The sequence below is a fragment of the Octopus bimaculoides genome, chromosome 9 (genome assembly GCF_001194135.2).
Source record: "Octopus bimaculoides isolate UCB-OBI-ISO-001 chromosome 9, ASM119413v2, whole genome shotgun sequence".
NCBI lineage: Eukaryota > Metazoa > Mollusca > Cephalopoda > Octopoda > Octopodidae > Octopus > Octopus bimaculoides.
Genome location: NC_068989.1, coordinates 57,802,450 through 57,804,022, shown reverse-complemented (window position 1 = coordinate 57,804,022; position 1,573 = coordinate 57,802,450). Strand labels below are relative to the sequence as shown.

The window sequence follows — 1,573 nt, the reverse complement described above, 5'->3', positions numbered from 1 at the left end:
TTTGTGTCTGTATTTGTCCCTCACCAACACTGCTTGGCAACTAGTGTTGGTATGTTTACATTCCTGTAACTTAGATGTTCAGCAAAAGAGACCAATAGAATAAGTACCAGGCTTTAAAAAAATAAGTGCTAGAGTTGATACAATCGACTAGAAATTCTTCAAGGCAGTACCCCAGCATGGCCACAGTCTAATGACTGAAAGAGATAAAAGATAGCTGATTATGTTATGTAATTAAAAAATATTTATTTCACTCTTTTTTTTTTTTTATCCTATATCTTTAGCGTCCCTTTTTCTCAGTGAAATTGGAGTCATTGTATATCACATAAGTAATGACTCAGCTATGTATTTCTTCAACCCTTCTTGGCTTTGTGATACTCTTGGAAAGATCTTCACAGATGAGGTAAGGAAGTTTTTATTAATCATTCATGATTTAGTTTTTTTTTTTCTTTTTGTTTTATTGCTTCACACCAGTTTCTCTCTATACAAGTTATTGTGTTTAGCCCCTATCTGAGCAGACTTAAGGTCACATATATTTCAGCCAGGGCCATTCTGCCCTCTTGTTGGAAATTGTATATCTAGGACTGCATTGTACAATGTGTCTGCATCTTTTCAAGACAATGGAATATAGGATGAATATAGAATGAGAGAAATTTTGCTGTTATTTCTAGCAGCTTGAGTCACTTGACTGAGGTTCCTTCATTGTTTCACACTAGCAGAGATAGAATGGTATTTATGGCTTGTAAGTTTGGATATTTTCATATTTCTGGAGCAAATGATGTTGTTATAACTGCCTTGTCCTAACTTGGCCTTGATTGAGTAGAACCATGATCAAATGTGTTCCAGATGTGACCATTCTGGATTTGTGCTTAGGTATAGTTTATCTAAGGCTACACTATTCAAAGCATCATTCTTCTTTTTTTAAGGTGATAGCATATCATTTAAGGAGATTTGGTTGCTATTTATAGCAGATTAAATGACCTTGCAGATGCTCTTAAAGTAAGTGCATTTACACTTAGCTATATTCTATATCAGGAAATCCTGATATATTATATCAACAATTAGGTTGTTGTAGGGCCCCTATAATTTTATATGTGCAATTTTCAATTGTTTAGATGTAAACAATAGGAAACAATAGTAAACAATAGGAATGTGCATTAAATAATCTAAATACAAAGAAATCTTTAATTTCATATCAATTTTGAATTTTCCTAAATTTTGTTTTTTTTGCATAAGTGCAGGAGTGGCTGTGTGGTAAGTAGCTTGCTAACCAACCTCATGGTTCCGGGTTCATTCCCACTGCGTAGCACTTTGGGCAAGTGTCTTCTACTATAGCCTCGGGCCAACCAAAGCCTTGTGAGTGGATTTGGTAGACAGAAACTGAAAGAAGCCTGTCGTACATATGTATATGTGTGTGTGTGTGTGTGTGTGTGTGTGTTTGTGTATTTGTGTTTGTCCCCCCCACCATCGCTTGACAACCGATGGTATGTTTACATCCCCGTAACTTAGTGGTTCGGCAAAAGAGACCGATAGAATAAGTACAGGCTTACAAAGAATAAGTCCTGGGGTCGATTTG

General features: G+C 35.8%; 1 protein-coding gene across 1 annotated transcript in view; it reads left to right on the top strand.

Moving 5' to 3' along the window:
• The window catches only part of LOC128248725 (leucine-rich repeat serine/threonine-protein kinase 1-like), a 16,837-nt gene that overhangs the window by 9,458 nt on the left and 5,806 nt on the right, over positions 1-1,573 (top strand). The window contains exon 5 of the mRNA XM_052970697.1: positions 282-400. Coding sequence (XP_052826657.1) covers positions 282-400 — 119 coding nt within the window. The remainder of the gene's footprint in view (positions 1-281; positions 401-1,573) is intronic.